This window comes from Anomaloglossus baeobatrachus, chromosome 5, assembly GCF_048569485.1.
Source record: "Anomaloglossus baeobatrachus isolate aAnoBae1 chromosome 5, aAnoBae1.hap1, whole genome shotgun sequence".
In the NCBI taxonomy this organism is placed as follows: Eukaryota; Metazoa; Chordata; class Amphibia; order Anura; family Aromobatidae; genus Anomaloglossus; species Anomaloglossus baeobatrachus.
Window position 1 is genome coordinate 61297023 of NC_134357.1, and position 24819 is coordinate 61321841.

The window sequence follows — 24819 nt, forward strand, 5'->3', positions numbered from 1 at the left end:
CGCTCTGCCGTCTGGTAGAGGTGCGCCTTGTGACCACCGGAGGTGTCCGGCCGAAAATTTTGAGAAGCCACCATTTTGGGCGCGAAAAGTCCCCGCTCGAGCGTCTCCGCGAGCAGTGGAGGCGCGAAAGCCGAAACCCCGCCCCTGTAGAGGAGGAGCCGGAAAAAGACTAAGGGGGACGGATGGCGTCTGGCCGCATGTAGCCCGCGGCTATAAAGGCAGGGACGCCAGGACTCTGCGGCCATATTGGGTTCCTGGAAAGCACCATTGTCGAGATGCACAGTCCAACCAACGACCCCGTAGTCCCCGCGCCAGGGCACTGCGGCGTGGGTGAAGGTCCGGACTGCCCCGCTGAGTAACCGTCTGCAGACCCCGCATGCAGCTTCACCTGGAGGAGTGGGAGGCCGACATGGCGGACGTGGTGGCTGCTATGTGGAGATGCGAGGTGGAGGAAGATTTGGAGGAGCGGGTAAGGGACCCACGCCCCTGTATTCTTGAGGGATCGGCCACTGCGGCTGGGGGGCCCGGCCTGCACCCGCTCACCCTGCCGCCTCCCCCGCTACCCGCGTTAGTCGCTGCCGCCCCCGCCACTAAGCCCGCTACCCCGTCCAACCGGTAGCGGTACCCTGCCCGTCCGCCCGAGCGGACCGACCGGCTGTAGACACTCGGGGCCTCCCTGAACCGCTCCTTTGGGGGCCGCCGAGGCCGCGGCCCCTTAACGAAGATGTATCAGAGGCCCTGGCAGGGGTCGCGCCAGGCTCCGTGCCCGAGCCCGGGACCGCGGCGTGGATGAAAGCCAGAGTAATTTAATTCAACCAACGCCAACAGAATCAGATATACCTCATGATGGGAGCAGTGGACCAATGAGGTGGAAACGCTGGTTGCGGACTGTCCCGATGTATGAGATGGGAGCCGACGTGCCGGAGCCGACGAGTGACCCACGCCTCCATGTCCCACAAGGACCCGGCCAATGCGGCTGGGGGGCCCGGTCCGGTCTCGGCCCTCGTATCGTCCCTGCCATCGCCCATGGGGCGCCTCAGTGTTGACCGACCTGACCTGCTGCCCCCGTGCTACAACAGTAGAACCTGGCGTGCTGAGTGCCGGAAACCCAGAGCCTGTGGCAGCTGGCGGCAACCCGCCTGGCGCAGGGACAAATGATAATGACTCCGGCCCCGGCGCCGAGCCCACCTCTGAGTCCGAGAAGGCAAGTGAGCGTCTCCGCTACGAAGGATGACCGGTGGTTTTCTATAGCCCGCGCACCGGTGGAAATGGATACCGGGCACCCCTCTCCCAACAGGCCTGTCACTGCATGTTCGAAATGTTGGTAGCAGGGGATGAGGCCACCTCCGCGAAAAGAGTCAGAGTGATGGCAGCAGAGCCCCGCTGAAGTTGTCCCCGTTGGGACCACCAGTACCGTTAAAAGTTTGAATGATAAGATTGAATCACCTGAAGAAGTTATCTGATTGGAACCGTGATTGAACCGGCCGTTGCCGGCAACTAGTCCCCTTAGGGACTGTCTGCAACCGTTGCGTAAGGAACTTCTTACGAACAAGCCCGAGAACTTGCAGGGCAACCACAAACTTGTGGAATGTAAATAATTGTTGGCTTAAACTGTTACCGCCTCCGGAGAGGCTGATTTGGGAGGATGGGCCTGGAGGAAATGGATGGCACAGGCCCGCCAATACCGTAACCGGTGGCGATCCTCCGGGGGTCAGGGGTCCCCCCATGGACGTGGGTCCCCTGAAAGAGACCAATACCCGCTCGGGCAGCCTGGTGATGGACTGGGGCAAGGGGTGCTGCCCACTTTTTAGGGGCAGCATTAGGGCCAGGTTGTTTGGGTGGGAGAAGAGCGGAAGCCGTACCGTTGTAAAATGTTTGTGATTTTTACATGTTTTTTACCGTTTTCTATCTTTTGCAGTTAAACAAAAATAAAACCGGTGATGGACGGGCAGCCGCGCGGACGGAATTCATTTTACTAAGGGGGAATGTGGCGCCCTGGACAAGCCAGGATGTCACAGGTACTGCAACAACACACCCCCACACCCCGGCTAGGCACACCAAAGTCAGACAAAAATCCTTGTTGCCTCCCTCCAGGGGCTGATGTCCACACCAGGGGGTGGAGCCAGGCGGTTGGCCCCACCCACCGAGGAGTTCACAGTCCTGGAGTGCGGGAAAAGGAAGGTATAGCAGAGGAGTAGTGGAGTGGAGTGGAGAGGAGTAGTGGAGAGAAAAGAGTAGAGGGTGAAGAGTGAAGTGGTAGTGGAGCAGACTGACCATGTCCGGGTGCGTGGCCCGGGCACATACAGCAAGGTTGGAAGACGGTGGTGACCGTCTGCAGGAGAGGCTGATCGATGTGAACCATAAGGACCGGGGACGGGCGGTGGCCCGCCGGTACCGGATCGGGGAGTGAAGAGAAGCCAGCACCATTTGGCAGGGCCTACGGACCCCGACCAGGCTTGGAGTCGCCGTAAAACCGGTCAAATCCATTAGCGAAGGGGAACCTCTGAGGTTTCCTAGCAGTCAAGACCTGATTGAAGGCAACCGCTCAAAACCGTGAAGGGAAATACAGTCACCGCCAAGGCTACAGTTCCCAGGGCCAGAGACTGCGGGAAAAAGGGGCTCCCTCAGCCTCCATCCAAGCTGGGGAGCGGGTTAGCCGGTGGGAAGCCATCAGAACCGAGAATATAACACAGGTGCAGGGCAAGGCAGTCACCGCCAACCCTACCGGGAGAAGAACCACCGCAGCCATCTGTGGGACCCGTCCATCCAGCTGTTTGTGTCGCGGGCGGAGGAGGGGACGCTGCGCTCTCCCACTGCTCGGGTCCGGCCGCGGCTGCTGCGGCTGCTGCTGCTGCTCGGTGGTGGCTCGAGCTGTGGGCCGGATCCCGAGGACTCGAGCGGCGCTCCCTCGCCTGTGAGTGAAAAGGGGTTGGGGATTGGATGGTGGGGATTTGGTTATTGTCCGTGACGCCACCCACGGTTGTGGTGATATTGGTGACACCACCGCTGCTCTGGACGTGGATCCCGGGAGCGATGACTGGGAGCAGCCTGGATGTTAGTTCTCCCCTCCGTGGGTAGGGGGTTGGTTGTCCCGGGGCCCGGTGATGGGGTAGGGATGGATGGCAGGCGGGTTACGGGACCTGGCGAGGTGCAGGGTCGCGGGGGAAGCACTGTGCCGCACGGCACGGTGGTAGTCACTCAGCCAGTAATTCACACAGAGTCTCTGGTCAAACAAACGGCTGGATGGACGGGTCCCACAGACGGCTGCGGTGTTTTTCCCCCTGACCCCAGGTTGGTACTGTAAGTCCTTTCCTGCATCTTCCGTATGCTCCTCCTGCGCTCCGGTTTCCAGCTGGCTCCCCGGTTCGGTACCGGTGGGCCCCGCCCAGCCCCGGCTACCTATGGTTCAACCAGACTGTCTTCCCCGGCTCTCGCAGACGGCCACTATCGTCTGCCTGACTGCTACTCGAGGGCCCTAGGCTCCAACCTAGGCCCCAATCTGCGTCTGCCTCTCTGCAGACCTCCTCTCTCTTCCTCTGCCAGGACTTGTCTGAACTTGTTTCCTGCCTCATGCCAGCTAAAACTCCTCGGTGGGCGTGCCCATCTGCCTGACTCCGCCCACCTGGTGTGTCTGTCTGAACCCGAGGAAGAAATCAGGTCTCACTGGGGATGACTGCTGTGAACTGCTGGGGGTGGGGGTGTGTGGTTGTTACCTGTGGCCCCTGGCTTGTCCAGGGCGCCCCATTTGTTTTACCGGAGACTTTGCATTCATCATTGGGTGAGTGAGTACCACCGTGCCGTGCGGCACCGCGCTGCCCCCCACGACTCTTCACCTCACCAGGCCCCGTAACCTGCCTGCCATTCCTCCCTCATCGGGCCCCCGGGGCAACCAACCCCCCTACCCACGGAGGGGAAAAACAACATCCAAGCTGCTCCCTGTCATCGCTCCCGGGATCCCCGTCCAGAGCAGCGGTGGTGTCACAACCTCACCACAACCGTGGGTGGCGTCACGGACAATATCCCTAAACCAAACCACCCCTTTCACTCACGGGCGAGGAGCGCCGCTCGAGTCCCCGGATCCTGCCCCACCACTCGAGCCACCGAGCAGCAAGCGAAGCAGCAGCCGTGCCGGACCCCGAGCGTGGTGAGCGCAGCGTCCCCCTCCCCCGCCCGTGACCAACTTGGTGTCACGAACAGGATCTTACCGCTCTGCCGTCTGGTAGAGGTGCGCCTTGTGACCACCGGAGGTGTCCGGCCGAAAATTTTGAGAAGCCACCATTTTGGGCGCGAAAAGTCCCCGCTCGAGCGTCTCCCGCGAGCAGTGGAGGCGCGAAAGCCGAAACCCCGCCCCTGTAGAGGAGGAGCCGGAAAAAGACTAAGGGGGACGGATGGCGTCTGGCCGCATGTAGCCCGCGGCTCCGCGGCTATAAAGGCAGGGACGCCAGGACTCTGCGGCCATATTGGGTTCCTGGAAAGCACCATTGTCGAGATGCACAGTCCAACCAACGACCCCGTAGTCCCCGCGCCAGGCACTGCGGCGTGGGTGAAGGTCCGGACTGCCCCGCTGAGTAACCGTCTGCAGACCCGCATGCAGCTTCACCTGGAGGAGTGGGAGGCCGACATGGCGGACGTGGTGGCTGCTATGTGGAGATGCGAGGTGGAGGAAGATTTGGAGGAGCGGGTAAGGGACCCACGCCCCTGTATTCTTGAGGGATCGGCCACTGCGGCTGGGGGGCCCGGCCTGAACCCGCTCACCCTGCCGCCTCCCCCGCTACCCGCGTTAGTCGCTGCCGCCCCGCCACTAAGCCCGCTACCCGTCCAACCGGTAGCGGTACCCTGCCCGTCCTCCCGAGCGGACCGACCGGCTGTAGACACTCGGGGCCTCCCTGAACCGCTCCTTTGGGGGCCGCCGAGGCCGCGGCCCCTTAACGAAGATGTATCAGAGGCCCTGGCAGGGGTCGCGCCAGGCTCCGTGCCCGAGCCCGGGACCGCGGCGTGGATGAAAGCCAGAGTAATTTAATTCAACCAACGCCAACAGAATCAGATATACCTCATGATGGAGCAGTGGACCAATGAGGTGGAAACGCTGGTTGCGACTGTCCCGATGTATGAGATGGGAGCCGACGTGCCGGAGCCGACGAGTGACCCACGCCTCCATGTCCCACAAGGACCGGCCAATGCGGCTGGGGGGCCCGGTCCGGTCTCGGCCCTCGTATCGTCCCTGCCATCGCCCATGGGGCGCCTCAGTGTTGACCGACCTGACCTGCTGCCCCGTGCTACAACAGTAGAACCTGGCGTGCTGAGTGCCGGAAACCCAGAGCCTGTGGCAGCTGGCGGCAACCCGCCTGGCGCAGGGACAAATGATAATGACTCCGGCCCCGGCGCCGAGCCCACCTCTGAGTCCGAGAAGGCAAGTGAGCGTCTCCGCTACGAAGGATGACCGGTGGTTTTCTATAGCCCGCGCACCGGTGGAAATGGATACCGGGCACCCCTCTCCCAACAGGCCTGTCACTGCATGTTCGAAATGTTGGTAGCAGGGGATGAGGCCACCTCCGCGAAAGAGTCAGAGTGATGGCAGCAGAGCCCCGCTGAAGTTGTCCCCGTTGGGACCACCAGTACCGTTAAAAGTTTGAATGATAAGATTGAATCACCTGAAGAAGCTATCTGATTGGAACCGTGATTGAACCGGCCGTTGCCGGCAACTAGTCCCCTTAGGGACTGTCTGCAACCGTTGCGTAAGGAACTTCTTACGAACAAGCCCGAGAACTTGCAGGGCAACCACAAACTTGTGGAATGTAAATAATTGTTGGCTTAAACTGTTACCGCCTCCGGAGAGGCTGATTTGGGAGGATGGGCCTGGAGGAAATGGATGGCACAGGCCCGCCAATACCGTAACCGGTGGCGATCCTCCGGGGGTCAGGGGTCCCCCATGGACGTGGGTCCCCTGAAAGAGACCGTACCCGCTCGGGCAGCCTGGTGATGGACTGGGGCAAGGGGTGCTGCCCACTTTTTAGGGGCAGCATTAGGGCCAGGTTGTTTGGGTGGGAGAAGAGCGGAAGCCGTACCGTTGTAAAATGTTTGTGATTTTTACATGTTTTTACCGTTTTCTATCTTTTGCAGTTAACAAAAATAAAACCGGTGATGGACGGGCAGCCCGCGGACGGAATTCATTTTACTAAGGGGGAATGTGGCGCCCTGGACAAGCCAGGACGTCACAGGTACTGCAACAACACACCCCACACCCCGGCTAGGCACACCAAAGTCAGACAAAAATCCTTGTTGCCTCCCTCCAGGGGCTGATGTCCACACCAGGGGGTGGAGCCAGGCGGTTGGCCCCACCCACCGAGGAGTTCACAGTCCTGGAGGCGGGAAAAGGAAGTCAGCGCAGAGGAGTAGTGGAGTGGAGTGGAGAGGAGTAGTGGAGAGAAGAGAGTAGAGGGTGAAGAGTAAAGTGGTAGTGGAGCAGACTGACCGTGTCCGGGTGCGTGGCCCGGGCACATACAGCAAGGTTGGCAGACGGTGGTGACCGTCTGCAGGAGAGGCTGATTGACGTGAACCGTAAGGACCGGGGACGGGCGGTGGCCCGCCGGTACCGGATTGGGGAGCGAAGAGAAGCCAGCACCATTTGGCAGGGCCTACGGACCCCGACCAGGCTTGGAGTCGCCGTAAAACTAGTCAAATCTTTTAGCGAAGGGAACCTCCGGGGTTTCCCAGCAGTCAAGACCCGATTGAAGGCAACCGCTCAAACCGTGAAGGGAAATACAGTCACCGCCAAGGCTACAGTTCCCAGGGCCAGAGCTTGTGGGCAAAAGGGGCTCCCTCAGCCTCCATCCAAGCTGGGGAGCGGGTTACCAGTGGGAAGCCACCAGAACCGAGAACATAACACAGGTGCTGGGAAAGGCAGTCACCGCCAACCTACCGGGAGAAGAACCACCGCAGTCATCTGTGGGACCTGTCCATCCAGCCGTTTGTTTTACCGGAGACTTTGCATTCATCATTGGCTGAGTGAGTACCACCGTGCCATGCGGCACCGTGCTGCCCCCGCGACCCTGCACCTCACCAGGCCCCGTAACCCGCCTGCCATTCCTCCCTTACCGGGCCCCGGGACAACCAACCCCCTTACCCACAGAGGGGAAAAACAACATCCAAGCTGCTCCCTGTCATCGCTCCCGGGATCCCCGTCCAGAGCAGCGGTGGTGTCACAACCTCACCACAACCGTGGGTGGCGTCACGGACAATATCCCTAAACCAAACCACCCCTTTCACTCACGGGCGAAGAGCGCCGATCGAGTCCCCGGATCCGGCCCACCGCTCGAGCCACCGAGCAGCAAGCGAAGCAGCAGCCATGCCGGACCCGAGCGTGGTGAGCGCAGCGTCCCCTCCTCCGCCCGTGACATGTGTGTGTGTATATGTGTGTGTGCAGTGGCGTAACTACCGCGGTCGCAGCGGTCACGATCGCGACCGGGCCCGGGAGGTTAGGGGCCCGGCAGCCGCCAGGCAGATCAGCAGCCAGCTCCTGTCAGTGTGAGAGGAGCTGCGCTGATCTGTCACAGACCTCGCGGCCGCTATTTGACCCGCTGCCGCCGCCGACACCGGGCCCCCCTGCCTGATGTCAGCGGCGGCACCGGGGCCCCCTGCCTGGTGTCAGCGGCTGCAGCGTCTCCCCCGTCACCGCGCAAAGTAATGATGAAGCATAGCGCGGCCGGTGCCGCGCTATGCATCACCATTCTCCCCCTGTACGATGACGTCACTCCCGAGCGACTGCTGTGCTGAGTGCACAGAGTGCAGGACAGGAGGACGTCGACCGCAGCACCGGAAGAACGAGCAGCGGGGAAGACAGCAGCGGTGGAAGGAAGAGAGAAGGTGAGTACTTGATTTTTTTTTAATATAAGTGAGTAAACGGTGGCCAGAGGCTTGGGGGCAGTTTCTGGGGAAGCTGCATTATTGTATATGGAAGCCTGGAAAGGCTGCTTTATACATGGAGGTCTGAGGAGGCTGCATTATATGTGGAGGTCTGGGGTAGCTGCATTATCTATACATGGAGGCCTGGAGAGGCTGCTTTATACATGGAGGTCTGAGGAGGCTGCATTATATGTGGAGGCCTGGAGAGGCTGCTTTATACATGGAGGTCTGAGGAGGCTTGCATTATATATGGAGGCCTAGAGAGGCTGCTTTATACATGGAGGCCTGTAGAGACTGCTTTATACATGGAGGTCTGGGGAAGGCTGCATTATATATGGAGGTCTGGGGTGGCTGCATTATTATACATGGAGGCCTGGAGAAGCTGGCTGCTACATTATACATGGAGGCCTGAGGAGGCTGGCTGCATTATTATACATGGAGGCCTGGAGACGCTGGCTGCATTATTATATATGGAGGTCTGGGGGGGCTGCATAATACAAAATGAAGGACACCTTATACATGGAATATACAGTTAGGTCCAGAAATATTTGGACAGTGACACAAGTTTTGTTATTTTAGCTGTTTACAAAAACATGTTCAGAAATACAATTATATATATAATATGGGCTGAAAGTGCACACTCCCAGCTGCAATATGAGAGTTTTCACATCCAAATCGGAGAAAGGGTTTAGGAATCATAGCTCTGTAATGCATAGCCTCCTCTTTTTCAAGGGACCAAAAGTAATTGGACAAGGGACTCTAAGGGCTGCAATTAACTCTGAAGGCGTCTCCCTCGTTAACCTGTAATCAATGAAGTAGTTAAAAGGTCTGGGGTTGATTACAGGTGTGTGGTTTTGCATTTGGAAGTTGTTGCTGTGACCAGACAACATGCGGTCTAAGGAACTCTCAATTGAGGTGAAGCAGAACATCCTGAGGCTGAAAAAAAAGAAAAAATCCATCAGAGAGATAGCAGACATGCTTTGAGTAGCAAAATCAACAGTCGGGTACATTCTGAGAAAAAAGGAATTGACTGGTGAGCTTGGGAACTCAAAAAGGCCTGGGCGTCCACGGATGACAACAGTGGTGGATGATCGCCGCATACTTTCTTTGGTGAAGAAGAACCCGTTCACAACATCAACTGAAGTCCAGAACACTCTCATTGAAGTAGGTGTATCTGTCTCTAAGTCAATAGTAAAGAGAAGACTCCATGAAAGTAAATACAAAGGGTTCACATCTAGATGCAAACCATTCATCAATTCCAAAAATAGACAGGCCAGAGTTAAATTTGCTGAAAAACACCTCATGAAGCCAGCTCAGTTCTGGAAAAGTATTTTATGGACAGATGAGACAAAGATCAACCTGTACCAGAATGATGGGAAGAAAAAAGTTTGGAGAAGAAAGGGAACGGCACATGATCCAAGGCACACCACATCCTCTGTAAAACATGGTGGAGGCAACGTGATGGCATGGGCATGCATGGCTTTCAATGGCACTGGGTCACTTGTGTTTATTGATGACATAACAGCAGACAAGAGTAGCCGGATGAATTCTGAAGTGTACCGGGATATACTTTCAGCCCAGATTCAGCCAAATGCCGCGAAGTTGATCGGACGGCGCTTCATAGTACAGATGGACAATGACCCCAAGCATACAGCCAAAGCTACCCAGGAGTTCATGAGTGCAAAAAAGTGGAACCTTCTGCAATGGCCAAGTCAATCACCAGATCTTAACCCAATTGAGCATGCATTTCACTTGCTCAAATCCAGACTTAAGACGGAAAGACCCACAAACAAGCAAGACCTGAAGGCTGCGGCTGTAAAGGCCTGGCAAAGCATTAAGAAGGAGGAAACCCAGCGTTTGGTGATGTCCATGGGTTCCAGACTTAAGGCAGTGATTGCCTCCAAAGGATTCGCAACAAAATATTGAAAATAAAAATATTTTGTTTGGGTTTGGTTTATTTGTCCAATTACTTTTGACCTCCTAAAATGTGGAGTGTTTGTAAAGAAATGTGTACAATTCCTACAATTTCTATCAGATATTTTTGTTCAAACCTTCAAATTAAACGTTACAATCTGCACTTGAATTCTGTTGTAGAGGTTTCATTTCAAATCCAATGTGGTGGCATGCAGAGCCCAACTCGCGAAAATTGTGTCACTGTCCAAATATTTCTGGACGCAACTGTAGGGGTGCCTTATGCATGGAGGAGTATGGGGCTGCATAATGCAATATGAAGTTTTATGGGGTTGTGTTATAATACATATAGGACTATGGGGGCTACATTATAATATATGGAGGACTATGGAGGCTACCTTTTACATGGACTATTGGTGACACCACCGCTGCTCTGGACGTGGATCCCGGGAGCGATGACTGGGAGCAGCCTGGATGTTAGTTCTCCCCTCCGTGGGTAGGGGGTTGGTTGTCCCGGGGCCCGGTGATGGGGTAGGGATGGATGGCAGGCGGGTTACGGGACCTGGCGAGGTGCAGGGTCGCGGGGGAAGCACTGTGCCGCACGGCACGGTGGTAGTCACTCAGCCAGTAATTCACACAGAGTCTCTGGTCAAACAAACGGCTGGATGGACGGGTCCCACAGACGGCTGCGATGTTTTTCCCCTGACCCCAGGTTGGTACTGTAAGTCCTTTCCTGCATCTTCCGTACGCTCCTCCTGCGCTCCGGTTTCCAGCTGGCTCCCCGGTTCGGTACCGGTGGGCCCCGCCCAGCCCCGGCTACCTATGGTTCAACCAGACTGTCTTCCCGGCTCTCGCAGACGGCCACTATCGTCTGCCTGACTGCTACTCGAGGGCCCTAGGCTCCAACCTAGGCCCCAATCTGCGTCTGCCTCTCTGCAGACCTCCTCTCTCTTCCTCTGCCAGGACTTGTCTGAACTTGTTTCCTGCCTCATGCCAGCTAAACTCCTCGGTGGGCGTGCCCATCTGCCTGACTCCGCCCACCTGGTGTGTCTGTCTGAACCCGAGGAAGAAATCAGGTCTCACTGGGGATGACTGCTGTGAACTGCTGGGGGTGGGGGTGTGTGTTGTTACCTGTGGCCCCTGGCTTGTCCAGGGCGCCCCATTTGTTTTACCGGAGACTTTGCATTCATCATTGGGTGAGTGAGTACCACCGTGCCGTGCGGCACCGCGCTGCCCCCACGACTCTTCACCTCACCAGGCCCCGTAACCTGCCTGCCATTCCTCCCTCATCGGGCCCCGGGGCAACCAACCCCCCTACCCACGGAGGGGAAAAACAACATCCAAGCTGCTCCCTGTCATCGCTCCCGGGATCCCCGTCCAGAGCAGCGGTGGTGTCACAACCTCACCACAACCGTGGGTGGCGTCACGGACAATATCCCTAAACCAAACCACCCCTTTCACTCACGGGCGAGGAGCGCCGCTCGAGTCCCCGGATCCTGCCCACCACTCGAGCCACCGAGCAGCAAGCGAAGCAGCAGCCGTGCCGGACCCGAGCGTGGTGAGCGCAGCGTCCCCTCCCCGCCCGTGACAACTTGGTGTCACGAACAGGATCTTACCGCTCTGCCGTCTGGTAGAGGTGCGCCTTGTGACCACCGGAGGTGTCCGGCCGAAAATTTTGAGAAGCCACCATTTTGGGCGCGAAAAGTCCCCGCTCGAGCGTCTCCGCGAGCAGTGGAGGCGCGAAAGCCGAAACCCCGCCCCTGTAGAGGAGGAGCCGGAAAAAGACTAAGGGGGACGGATGGCGTCTGGCCGCATGTAGCCCGCGGCTATAAAGGCAGGGACGCCAGGACTCTGCGGCCATATTGGGTTCCTGGAAAGCACCATTGTCGAGATGCACAGTCCAACCAACGACCCCGTAGTCCCCGCGCCAGGCACTGCGGCGTGGGTGAAGGTCCGGACTGCCCCGCTGAGTAACCGTCTGCAGACCCGCATGCAGCTTCACCTGGAGGAGTGGGAGGCCGACATGGCGGACGTGGTGGCTGCTATGTGGAGATGCGAGGTGGAGGAAGATTTGGAGGAGCGGGTAAGGGACCCACGCCCCTGTATTCTTGAGGGATCGGCCACTGCGGCTGGGGGGCCCGGCCTGCACCCGCTCACCCTGCCGCCTCCCCCGCTACCCGCGTTAGTCGCTGCCGCCCCGCCACTAAGCCCGCTACCCGTCCAACCGGTAGCGGTACCCTGCCCGTCCGCCCGAGCGGACCGACCGGCTGTAGACACTCGGGGCCTCCCTGAACCGCTCCTTTGGGGGCCGCCGAGGCCGCGGCCCCTTAACGAAGATGTATCAGAGGCCCTGGCAGGGGTCGCGCCAGGCTCCGTGCCCGAGCCCGGGACCGCGGCGTGGATGAAAGCCAGAGTAATTTAATTCAACCAACGCCAACAGAATCAGATATACCTCATGATGGAGCAGTGGACCAATGAGGTGGAAACGCTGGTTGCGACTGTCCCGATGTATGAGATGGGAGCCGACGTGCCGGAGCCGACGAGTGACCCATGCCTCCATGTCCCACAAGGACCGGCCAATGCGGCTGGGGGGCCCGGTCCGGTCTCGGCCCTCGTATCGTCCCTGCCATCGCCCATGGGGCGCCTCAGTGTTGACCGACCTGACCTGCTGCCCCGTGCTACAACAGTAGAACCTGGCGTGCTGAGTGCCGGAAACCCAGAGCCTGTGGCAGCTGGCGGCAACCCGCCTGGCGCAGGGACAAATGATAATGACTCCGGCCCCGGCGCCGAGCCCACCTCTGAGTCCGAGAAGGCAAGTGAGCGTCTCCGCTACGAAGGATGACCGGTGGTTTTCTATAGCCCGCGCACCGGTGGAAATGGATACCGGGCACCCCTCTCCCAACAGGCCTGTCACTGCATGTTCGAAATGTTGGTAGCAGGGGATGAGGCCACCTCCGCGAAAGAGTCAGAGTGATGGCAGCAGAGCCCCGCTGAAGTTGTCCCCGTTGGGACCACCAGTACCGTTAAAAGTTTGAATGATAAGATTGAATCACCTGAAGAAGTTATCTGATTGGAACCGTGATTGAACCGGCCGTTGCCGGCAACTAGTCCCCTTAGGGACTGTCTGCAACCGTTGCGTAAGGAACTTCTTACGAACAAGCCCGAGAACTTGCAGGGCAACCACAAACTTGTGGAATGTAAATAATTGTTGGCTTAAACTGTTACCGCCTCCGGAGAGGCTGATTTGGGAGGATGGGCCTGGAGGAAATGGATGGCACAGGCCCGCCAATACCGTAACCGGTGGCGATCCTCCGGGGGTCAGGGGTCCCCCATGGACGTGGGTCCCCTGAAAGAGACCGTACCCGCTCGGGCAGCCTGGTGATGGACTGGGGCAAGGGGTGCTGCCCACTTTTTAGGGGCAGCATTAGGGCCAGGTTGTTTGGGTGGGAGAAGAGCGGAAGCCGTACCGTTGTAAAATGTTTGTGATTTTTACATGTTTTTACCGTTTTCTATCTTTTGCAGTTAACAAAAATAAAACCGGTGATGGACGGGCAGCCCGCGGACGGAATTCATTTTACTAAGGGGGAATGTGGCGCCCTGGACAAGCCAGGACGTCACAGGTACTGCAACAACACACCCCACACCCCGGCTAGGCACACCAAAGTCAGACAAAAATCCTTGTTGCCTCCCTCCAGGGGCTGATGTCCACACCAGGGGGTGGAGCCAGGCGGTTGGCCCCACCCACCGAGGAGTTCACAGTCCTGGAGGCGGGAAAAGGAAGTCAGCGCAGAGGAGTAGTGGAGTGGAGTGGAGAGGAGTAGTGGAGAGAAGAGAGTAGAGGGTGAAGAGTAAAGTGGTAGTGGAGCAGACTGACCGTGTCCGGGTGCGTGGCCCGGGCACATACAGCAAGGTTGGCAGACGGTGGTGACCGTCTGCAGGAGAGGCTGATTGACGTGAACCGTAAGGACCGGGGACGGGCGGTGGCCCGCCGGTACCGGATTGGGGAGCGAAGAGAAGCCAGCACCATTTGGCAGGGCCTACGGACCCCGACCAGGCTTGGAGTCGCCGTAAAACTAGTCAAATCTTTTAGCGAAGGGAACCTCCGGGGTTTCCCAGCAGTCAAGACCCGATTGAAGGCAACCGCTCAAACCGTGAAGGGAAATACAGTCACCGCCAAGGCTACAGTTCCCAGGGCCAGAGCTTGTGGGCAAAAGGGGCTCCCTCAGCCTCCATCCAAGCTGGGGAGCGGGTTACCAGTGGGAAGCCACCAGAACCGAGAACATAACACAGGTGCTGGGAAAGGCAGTCACCGCCAACCTACCGGGAGAAGAACCACCGCAGTCATCTGTGGGACCTGTCCATCCAGCCGTTTGTTTTACCGGAGACTTTGCATTCATCATTGGCTGAGTGAGTACCACCGTGCCATGCGGCACCGTGCTGCCCCCGCGACCCTGCACCTCACCAGGCCCCGTAACCCGCCTGCCATTCCTCCCTTACCGGGCCCTGGGACAACCAACCCCCTTACCCACAGAGGGGAAAAACAACATCCAAGCTGCTCCCTGTCATCGCTCCCGGGATCCCCGTCCAGAGCAGCGGTGGTGTCACAACCTCACCACAACCGTGGGTGGCGTCACGGACAATATCCCTAAACCAAACCACCCCTTTCACTCACGGGCGAAGAGCGCCGATCGAGTCCCCGGATCCGGCCCACCGCTCGAGCAAACGAGCAGCAAGCGAAGCAGCAGCCATGCCGGACCCGAGCGTGGTGAGCGCAGCGTCCCCTCCTCCGCCCGTGACATGTGTGTGTGTATATGTGTGTGTGCAGTGGCGTAACTACCGCGGTCGCAGCGGTCACGATCGCGACCGGGCCCGGGAGGTTAGGGGCCCGGCGGCCGCCAGGCAGATCAGCAGCCAGCTCCTGTCAGTGTGAGAGGAGCTGCGCTGATCTGTCACAGACCTCGCGGCCGCTATTTGACCCGCTGCCGCCGCCGACACCGGGCCCCCCTGCCTGATGTCAGCGGCGGCACCGGGGCCCCCTGCCTGGTGTCAGCGGCTGCAGCGTCTCCCCCGTCACCGCGCAAAGTAATGATGAAGCATAGCGCGGCCGGTGCCGCGCTATGCATCACCATTCTCCCCCTGTACGATGACGTCACTCCCGAGCGACTGCTGTGCTGAGTGCACAGAGTGCAGGACAGGAGGACGTCGACCGCAGCACCGGGAGAACGAGCAGCGGGGAAGACAGCAGCGGTGGAAGGAAGAGAGAAGGTGAGTACTTGATTTTTTTTTAATATAAGTGAGTAAACGGTGGCCAGAGGCTTGGGAAGGCAGTTCTGGGGAAGCTGCATTATTGTATATGGAAGCCTGGAAAGGCTGCTTTATACATGGAGGTCTGAGGAGGCTGCATTATATGTGGAGGTCTGGGGTAGCTGCATTATTATACATGGAGGCCTGGAGAGGCTGCTTTATACATGGAGGTCTGAGGAGGCTGCATTATATGTGGAGGCCTGGAGAGGCTGCTTTATACATGGAGGTCTGAGGAGGCTGCATTATATATGGAGGCCTAGAGAGGCTGCTTTATACATGGAGGCCTGTAGAGACTGCTTTATACATGGAGGTCTGGGGAGGCTGCATTATATATGGAGGTCTGGGGTGGCTGCATTATTATACATGGAGGCCTGGAGAAGCTGGCTGCTACATTATACATGGAGGCCTGAGGAGGCTGGCTGCATTATTATACATGGAGGCCTGGAGACGCTGGCTGCATTATTATATATGGAGGTCTGGGGGGGCTGCATAATACAAAATGAAGGACACCTTACACATGGAATATACAGTTAGGTCCAGAAATATTTGGACAGTGACACAAGTTTTGTTATTTTAGCTGTTTACAAAAACATGTTCAGAAATACAATTATATATATAATATGGGCTGAAAGTGCACACTCCCAGCTGCAATATGAGAGTTTTCACATCCAAATCGGAGAAAGGGTTTAGGAATCATAGCTCTGTAATGCATAGCCTCCTCTTTTTCAAGGGACCAAAAGTAATTGGACAAGGGACTCTAAGGGCTGCAATTAACTCTGAAGGCGTCTCCCTCGTTAACCTGTAATCAATGAAGTAGTTAAAAGGTCTGGGGTTGATTACAGGTGTGTGGTTTTGCATTTGGAAGTTGTTGCTGTGACCAGACAACATGCGGTCTAAGGAACTCTCAATTGAGGTGAAGCAGAACATCCTGAGGCTGAAAAAAAAGAAAAAATCCATCAGAGAGATAGCAGACATGCTTTGAGTAGCAAAATCAACAGTCGGGTACATTCTGAGAAAAAAGGAATTGACTGGTGAGCTTGGGAACTCAAAAAGGCCTGGGCGTCCACGGATGACAACAGTGGTGGATGATCGCCGCATACTTTCTTTGGTGAAGAAGAACCCGTTCACAACATCAACTGAAGTCCAGAACACTCTCATTGAAGTAGGTGTATCTGTCTCTAAGTCAATAGTAAAGAGAAGACTCCATGAAAGTAAATACAAAGGGTTCACATCTAGATGCAAACCATTCATCAATTCCAAAAATAGACAGGCCAGAGTTAAATTTGCTGAAAAACACCTCATGAAGCCAGCTCAGTTCTGGAAAAGTATTTTATGGACAGATGAGACAAAGATCAACCTGTACCAGAATGATGGGAAGAAAAAAGTTTGGAGAAGAAAGGGAACGGCACATGATCCAAGGCACACCACATCCTCTGTAAAACATGGTGGAGGCAACGTGATGGCATGGGCATGCATGGCTTTCAATGGCACTGGGTCACTTGTGTTTATTGATGACATAACAGCAGACAAGAGTAGCCGGATGAATTCTGAAGTGTACCGGGATATACTTTCAGCCCAGATTCAGCCAAATGCCGCGAAGTTGATCGGACGGCGCTTCATAGTACAGATGGACAATGACCCCAAGCATACAGCCAAAGCTACCCAGGAGTTCATGAGTGCAAAAAAGTGGAACCTTCTGCAATGGCCAAGTCAATCACCAGATCTTAACCCAATTGAGCATGCATTTCACTTGCTCAAATCCAGACTTAAGACGGAAAGACCCACAAACAAGCAAGACCTGAAGGCTGCGGCTGTAAAGGCCTGGCAAAGCATTAAGAAGGAGGAAACCCAGCGTTTGGTGATGTCCATGGGTTCCAGACTTAAGGCAGTGATTGCCTCCAAAGGATTCGCAACAAAATATTGAAAATAAAAATATTTTGTTTGGGTTTGGTTTATTTGTCCAATTACTTTTGACCTCCTAAAATGTGGAGTGTTTGTAAAGAAATGTGTACAATTCCTACAATTTCTATCAGATATTTTTGTTCAAACCTTCAAATTAAACGTTACAATCTGCACTTGAATTCTGTTGTAGAGGTTTCATTTCAAATCCAATGTGGTGGCATGCAGAGCCCAACTCGCGAAAATTGTGTCACTGTCCAAATATTTCTGGACGCAACTGTAGGGGTGCCTTATGCATGGAGGAGTATGGGGCTGCATAATGCAATATGAAGTTTTATGGGGTTGTGTTATAATACATATAGGACTATGGGGGCTACATTATAATATATGGAGGACTATGGAGGCTACCTTATACATGGACTATGGGGGTGCATTATAAAACATTGGGGACTATGTGGTGCAGTATAATACATGGAGAACTATGGGGTGAAATATAATACATAGAGAACTATGAGAAATTCAAGATAATAATTGAAGGGCTACTTTATACATGGAGGATTATGGGGGTGCATTATAATATATGGAGGACTATGTGGTGCAGTATTATATATTGAGTACTATGGGGTGAATTATAATGCATGGAGAACTATGGGAAATGCATTATAATAGATGGAGGACTATGGAAGTGTATTCTAATATATGAAGGGTTATGTGGGACCCTTTATACTATTTGGAAGGCTATGTGGGTGCCATTATTGTATTTGGAGAACTATATACAAGGGGGGACAAAGATACAAGCAGGGGATGGGAATGTTTTGTGCTGAGGGAAAAAGGCTCTTTTCCCTCAGCACCCAGCTTTCCCATGCTCTGCTATACATCTTCTCTCAGCACCCAGCTTTCCCATGCTCTGCTATACATCATGTCTCAGCACCCAGCTTTCCCATGCTCTGATATAGGAAAGCTGGGTGCTGAGGGAAAGATGTATAGCAGAGCATGGGGAAGCAGTGTGCCGAGGACAAGATGGGTATCAGAAAATAGGAAAGCTGGGTGCTGATAGAGGGATTTCAGATCATGGGAAATCTGGGTGCTGTGGGTAAGAGCCAAGTGTCAGCATCATTATCCTGTACCCCGAGTGTCAGTGTCATTATCCTGTACCCTAAATGTTGATGTACGTGGAGGGGGGGCCCAGGTCTGAACTTTGCACCGGGGCCCATCAAACTCTAGTTACGCCCCTGTGTGTGTGTATATGTGTGTGTGTGTGTGTGTGTATATATATATATATATATATATATATATATATATGCGTGAGTGTGTATGTGTGTGTATATATATATATATGTGTGTATGTTTTTCTGAAATCTCATACACTCTGCTGGAATTGGAAAAAGATGTAAAAGCGGATTTCTGCATTAGAGTTATCTATTAAATCACAAGAACATCCCCAATTATGGCCATATTTTTATAATATTAAATTGTCATCATTTCCCGGTAATACACTCACATTACATGAATTTATTAAAAAAAAAAAATAAATAGATGCAAGTGCTTCTTTAACCTAAAGAAATGGGGTTAATCTGCAGGTAATAGCTTTCTAAAGCTGCCCAGCCCACTGTACTGAAAGCCTTGCTACAGTCAGGGAATATAATAGGCGCGGCTTTAGTCACTGTTCAGTACATAGTGACCTCAGCCCTGACACTTAAATGCTGTTCATGATTTTGAGCCCAGTACTTGGGGGAATACAACATGAGCCCAACAATTGTCTAGACATTTATCTATGTACAGTTTGCAGCGCTGGGGTCCTGGGTTCAAATCCCACCAAGGACAATATAAGGAGTTTGTATGTTCTCCCTGTGTTTGCGTGAGTTTCCTCCTACACTCCAAAGACATATGGATAGGGAATTTAGATTGTGAGCCGCGATGTGGAATTAATGGCGCTATAGAAGTGAGTAAATATTATTACTACTACATGTATTAAAAACTCTGCTTTTCAAAGAAGGAACATGTCAATTGTTTTTGCCATTTGGGTTTTGAACTGCAAAGCAGAGTTTTTGCCAACATTTCTGCCACAAAAAGGCTGCATTTTGAACAGCATAGTGTGCACAAGAAACCCAAATTCCCATAGACTTTGCTTGAAAAGCAGAACACAACCATTTTAGCATTAAACGCTGCAGTTGAAAAAGCAGCAAAAAAGCAGGTAAAAAGCAACGTGCGGACATACCCTAAGGCTAAGAATGCACTTTACGTTCTCCTACTTGCAGTTCAGAACGCACGTTTTTGGCTTAATTGATTTGCCTAAAGTTGCCATTTTTAGAACTTTAGCGCTGAAAAAGCATGCGTATTTACCGCGTTTTTGATGCATTTTCAGTGCTTTTTCACCTGCGTTTTGACAGATGCGTTTTGAACATCAAGACACTGCCTAATAAAGTTTAAACTGTCAAACACAATGAAAAAAGAGGAAAAAAAAGGATCAGATCTTTATTAATGGGAAAAATAATGAAAATAGATATATTTCATAAAATTATAGCGGTAATATACATTTTATCGCTAAAATAGCAATAAATGCATATTTTTCTTAAATTTAATTGTCGGATTATGTGTGTGTGTAAAGGGACATATCAAATCATTATTTTGATGTCCAAAAAGCATGCGTTTTGGAATTCCAAAACGCATGTTTTCTGCACATAAAAAGCAGGTAAAACGCAGGAATTTGAAGGAATCTTGGTTTTTGCCATTTCTCATTGACTTCAATGTTAGCAAAACGCACCCAAAATGGCAAAAACAACTGACATGCTGCTTCTTTGAACGCATGGTTTTTGCCACAAAATATGCAAATTAAACGCAGCGTTTAGAAATGCAAAGTGCGGTCTGAAAATCACCATTTTCCATAGACTTTGCTGGAAAATCAAAACACATGCCTTTTAGCATGAAAAAGGTGCTTCTCAAAACGGACCAAAAAAGCAGCAGAAACGCAGGTGGAAACGCAAAGTGCGGTCTTAGTCTTAAAGTATAGATTGAGCCTCCACCATATACTGTAGGCTAGGTGCACAAGGTCAACTTTTCTTTAGTACCATTACCTAGGAGAAAAAAAAAAATTACCACCACAGGTGTCAGCAGATTCCTCTATACTTAGCTGAATCTGTCTGAGGCTATGTCCGCACGTTGCTTTTTACCTGCTTTTTTAACTGCAGCGTTTAATGCCAAAATGGATGTGTTCTGCTTTTCAAGCAAAGTCTATGGGAATTTGGGTTTCTTGTGCCCACTATGCAGTTCAAACTGCAGCCTTTTTGTGGCAGAAATTTGGGCAAAAACTCAGCTTTGCAGTTCAAAACGCAAATGGCAAAAACAATGCGCTCAAAGAAGCAGCATGTCAACTGTTTTTGCCATTTGGGCTGCGTTTTGCTAACATTGAAGTCAATGAGAAGTTGTAAAAAGCAAGCAACATCACAATTCCAGCGTTTTACATGCTTTTTGGCTGCAGAAAACATGCGTTTTGGACATCAAAATAATGGAATGATATGTTCCTTTACACACACACATAGTCCAACAATTAAATTAATGAAAGATATTAATTTATTGGAATTATAGCGATAAATGGTATAAAACCGCTATAATTATATTAAATATAACTATTTTTGTTATGATTTAAATAATTATATTTTCATTTTTCCCCCTTTTTTCATAGTGTTTGTATGTCAAAACTTTATTTAGTAGTGCCTTTGTAATGAAAATGCATCTGACTTTAAGCAATGGAAAAGCAGGTAAAAAGCGCTAAAAACGCGGATAAAACGCGGTAAAAACGCACGCGTATTTACCGCAATTTTGTGGTCAAAAGCAACTTTGGCAAAAGCAATTTCTGCCAGAGGATGCGTTTAGAACTGCAACTAGGACGACGCAAAGTGCGGACATAGCCTAAGAAATATATTTAGCCAAGACACTCGGGGTCAGGAAAGGTGCATTGTGATGTGACATGGGACTGAATTACATGAGTGTGTGAAAGAATCCATTAGTGTTATGGAACGTTTGATACAAAAGTATCAAATATTATCCAATGTGAGTATAAAACATCTAGACAATAAGTACAGAACAATCAATACAGGCACAATTACCCAGATGAAAAGAGAGGGCAGTCAGCTCACCAGTCCATTGTGGCCCTGTGCCCACTCTGCGTATTTTGACGCGGATTTTGATGCAGCTTTTCAGAAATCTGCATGTCCATTGTGAAGCCAGCAAAGTCTATGAGAATTCAGGAGTGCTCTGCCCACGTTGAGTATTTTTCCCTGGTGTATTTGGTGCAGATTTCTTTTTTTTCTGCACCAAATCTGCACCAAATATGCAAGGGGAAAATAAGCAACGTGGGCGCAGCACTTCTGAATTCTCATACACTTTGCTGGCTTCACAATGGACATGCAGATTTTTGAAAATACATGTCAAAACTACACAGTGTGGGCACTGGCCCTAAGTGTTTGAATGGATAATACAGCCAAGGGTGCGGTACACAGGGGAAGTATTCCAGAGGAGAAGAAAAAAAATCCAGCTCCCGCAATAATAGTATGGAATGGCATTCCGGACTTCTTGCATTAAAAACATTTTTCATTTCAACCATTAAAAAGAAAAAAAAAATAATAATAATAATAAAAAAATATATATATATATATATATATATATATATATAAAAAGAATCACTGACCTACACGTTTTGACCAGCGATTCTTAGTTTTTTTTTATTTTTAATGGTTGAAATAAAAAAAGTTTTTAAATATAGGAAGTCCAGAATGAAGGTAATAACTTAAGTAATAGTTGAGCCTTACCTTGTGAGGTGCTTGGACCTTGAGAAAGTGCAATTTTGTTTTCAATGTGATTTTCCATTTCTGATGGCAATGAGAAATTATACTCCTCCTCTTGATTAAAAACTTGGTCCATCCTGCGTCTTAATAAATCCACATTGGGAAGTGTAGTAAAATGTGTAGCATTGGTTGAGATATTGGCTTCATTGCTGGTGGCAGTAGCTCCTTGGGTGGCATTGCCTTCATGGGTGACGATGGTTCCAGCTTCATTGCTGGTGGCGGTGGCTTCAGCTTCATTGCTGGTGGTTCTGTGACTGCTCTCTGAAAGCCATTCCACTGAGAAATATCTTGTCTCCATCCTAGGTCTAAGATGTCTTCTGTTCCTTGTCCAATGTACAACTAACCATGTAGATTTCTGCCAGGCATATTTAAAGCCAGGAGACCAGGGTGGGTTGTAATGAGTCAACACTTGAAATAATGTCTACCACAATAGGCTTCTAGGTGTCACTGTAATTTCCATTGTCAGTGGACTGTCACATCCTCCTAATCCCTTTTTTCAGGAGTTACTGGTACCATGTTAAGGTTGACCTTCAATTATAGGACTGCCAATTAATGGCACCAGCCTTTAAGGAGAAGATAACTTGATGTTATTGCTGTTAAACCATTTTGGGACTCATTGTTTCCAGATAAGTTATCAGAGTCATTGAAATCAAATTATAATGACTGACTAGGAGACACTAAAGGCCCCTTTACACACTGAGACTTTCTAGCGATCCCAACGTGTCCGGGATCGCTACAAAGTCTCTGGTGAGTTGCTGGTGAGCTTTCAAACAGGCAAACCTGGCCAACGACGCAACAGCGATCCGGACCTGCAGAACGACCTAGCTAGTCATTGGGGACGTTGTAAAGCAGCTTTTTGAAAGGGAAGTCACTAACGAAGTCGCTGTAAAGTCCCCTTTACACACTGAGACTTTCTAGCGATCATGCTGCACAGCGGGAAACAAAGGACCAAAGACTGGTCCTGAACGATTTGTAGCGATCAGCAACTTCACAGCAGGGGCCAGGTCGCTGATGTGTTTCACACACTGCAATGTCGCTGGGGAGGTCGCTATTACGTCACAAAACCGGTGACGTTACAGCGATGTCGTTTGCGATGTTGCAGTGTGTAAAGCCACCTTAAATCTGAGGCTTCAAGGTATCTGAATAGATACTTTAGGTTCTAATATAATTTTTGGGCATGGCTTGATAATTTTATGCATTTAGTTTGATGCTGTACTGGAACCCGGATGAAACTATTCAACTCTACGAAATGGTGCGATAGTAAATTGGGGTCGATACTGGTTTAAGATATATAATTATTTTCTGCAGGTTCCTGAGACAGGAAAAAGATTTTGGAGACAGACAGGTTTATCTGATCTCTGGTGCCATGGTGTGTTTGTGGGGCATCATGTTAATGTAGTTTATTAAGGAAGGAAATGAGGGACCTGCCATTGAGAGTGACTGGCAAATGTGTGCATTTCAAAGTCAAAAGCTTAATGTTTTTATGAACAAGATCAAACACTTAATTGTGCATTTTAGTGAAAGAAAACTGGTACTCTCAGGTGATCTCCTGATAAGGATTCAGTTGCAAACCATTCTTCTCAACTCTTTCCAAGCCTTCAGACTATACTGGGCGGGTTTAGCTTGTATTGAAGAGTCTATATTATCCAGAGAGGAAGAGGTTAAGCCTAGAGCAAGAAGGGATCACCCCCTCCCCTTGCAAACACCTCAGTTAGCAGAAATCAGGGATTGTCTGGATAATCTGGCACCGCAATCACACATATACAGATCAATGATCTGCAACTGGCTGGGATCTTACTTATGTAAACAGTTTGAAGAAAGTCAAAAAGTGAGATTTATTAGGGTCTTCAAAGGGGACTTGTCTGTATGTAGCCACTTAAACCAAATGAGGGTGCAAATTAGGACTCAATGATAACATTTACATACTATGAGTACAGTCTGGATAGAGAAAAAGCAGGAGAACCAGGACATTATAGGTATAAGCTGCTTCCATTAGGTCCAAATGAGCCCCCCATTGTTTATTCATAGTATAGGTACCCATTGATCTGTGTCCGACTAAAGCTGGGGTCACACTAAACGACAGCGAAAACGACGTCGCTGTTACGTCACCTTGTAAGTCGCTGTTATGATCGCTGCTTAGCTGTCAAACACAGCAGCCGAAGCAGCGATCATAACGACACGCGTCGCTGTTCTGCAACATGTGCAGAGAGCAGGGAGCCGCGCACACTGCTTAGCGCTGGCTCCTTGCTCTCCTAGCTACAGTACACATCGGGTTAACTACACGATGTGTACTGCAGCTACATGTGCAGAGAGCAGGAGCCGGCGCTCGCAGCGTGAGAGCGGCGGAGGCTGGTAACGAAGGTAAAGGATGTTTACCTTGGTTACAGCTTACCGCAGCTGCCAGATGCCGGCTCCTGCTCTCTGCTCGCTTCATTTCATCGCTCTCTCGCTGTCACACACAGCGATCTGTGCGTCACAGCGGGAGAGCGACGACCAAAAAATGAAGCTGGACATTCAGCAACGAGCGGCGACCTCACAGCAGGGGCCAGCTCGTTGCTGGATGTCACACACAGCGACAGCGACGGGACGTCGCTGCAACGTCACAGAAAATGGTGACGTAGCAGCGATGTCGTTGTCGCTGTGTGTGACACCACCTTAAGGGGTACTTCACACATAGCGAGATCGCTACTGAGATCGCTGCTGAGTCACGTTTTTTGTGACCTCATTAGCGATCTCGCTGTGTGTGACACTGAGCAGCGATCTGGTCCCTGCTGTGAGATCGCTGCTCATTACACACAGCCCTGGTTCGTTTTTTTATTGTTGCTCTCCCGCTGATAAGCACACATCGCTGTGTGTGACAGCGAGAGAGCAACAATCCTGAATGTGCAGGGGGCAGGAGCCGGCGTCTGACAGCCTGCGGTAAGCTGTAACCAAGGTAAACATCGGGTAACCAAGGTGG

General features: G+C 52.0%; 1 protein-coding gene across 1 annotated transcript in view; it reads right to left on the minus strand.

Annotated features, from left to right (window-relative positions):
• LOC142312625 (homeobox protein vex1-like) overlaps window positions 1–22158 on the minus strand; it is a 39590-nt gene extending 17432 nt beyond the window's left edge. The window contains exon 1 of the mRNA XM_075351621.1: window positions 21825–22158. Coding sequence (XP_075207736.1) covers window positions 21825–22158 — 334 coding nt within the window. The remainder of the gene's footprint in view (window positions 1–21824) is intronic.
• Between the last annotated feature and the right edge of the window lie 2661 nt (window positions 22159–24819).